A 522-nucleotide genomic window follows, 5' to 3' on the forward strand; every position below is an offset into this window, starting at 1 on the left:
GGGGGCAGGAGGAGGAGGAGGAGGTCTGGGAGGGGGGCTGGGGGCGGTCTGTCGCAGCTGTTTGGGGCTCCTGGCTTTGGTCGGTGTGATGGAACCGCTCAGTCGTGTTTCAGGTGGTCTTTGATGTCCTCCTCGTCCGTGTACTCCGACGGCTCGTCTCCGGGCTTCAGCAACCTCCCGACGTAATCGTATTTTTCTGGAAGATAAATATGATATATGATTATAGATCGATAAAAACGTTGAGTTAAACAGAGTGAGGCTGCGGTAAGAGCAGAATAAAATTACCTTAGAGATGGAACAAGTCCAAAACGTATTCAGTTTACAAAGAAACACAAGAAATAATCTCATTTGAGAAGCTGGGAAAAGTAGATTTTTGCTTGAAAATGATCAAAACTTTTGCTGTTTTCTGTCTGATCCTCGTTTCAGATCGACTTGTATGATAATAAAGGTGAATAACCATATTCAATAAGGAAAATTCCAGATGACACGACAGTAAAACCAGAAATCTGTTTTTTTTTAAAA

The 522-nt window shown here is 43.1% G+C and overlaps 1 protein-coding gene across 1 annotated transcript in view; it reads right to left on the minus strand.

Moving 5' to 3' along the window:
* Nucleotides 1–522, minus strand: part of pgrmc2 (progesterone receptor membrane component 2) — a gene marked incomplete at its 5' end in the record, with an annotated part of 4319 nt that overhangs the window by 1013 nt on the left and 2784 nt on the right. Inside the window, 1 exon segment of the mRNA XM_035674659.1 lies at nucleotides 1–196. Coding sequence (XP_035530552.1) covers nucleotides 99–196 — 98 coding nt within the window.

Source organism: Morone saxatilis, unplaced genomic scaffold, assembly GCF_004916995.1.
Source record: "Morone saxatilis isolate NCDOM2014 unplaced genomic scaffold, NCSU_SB_2.0 Contig3, whole genome shotgun sequence".
In the NCBI taxonomy this organism is placed as follows: domain Eukaryota; kingdom Metazoa; phylum Chordata; class Actinopteri; family Moronidae; genus Morone; species Morone saxatilis.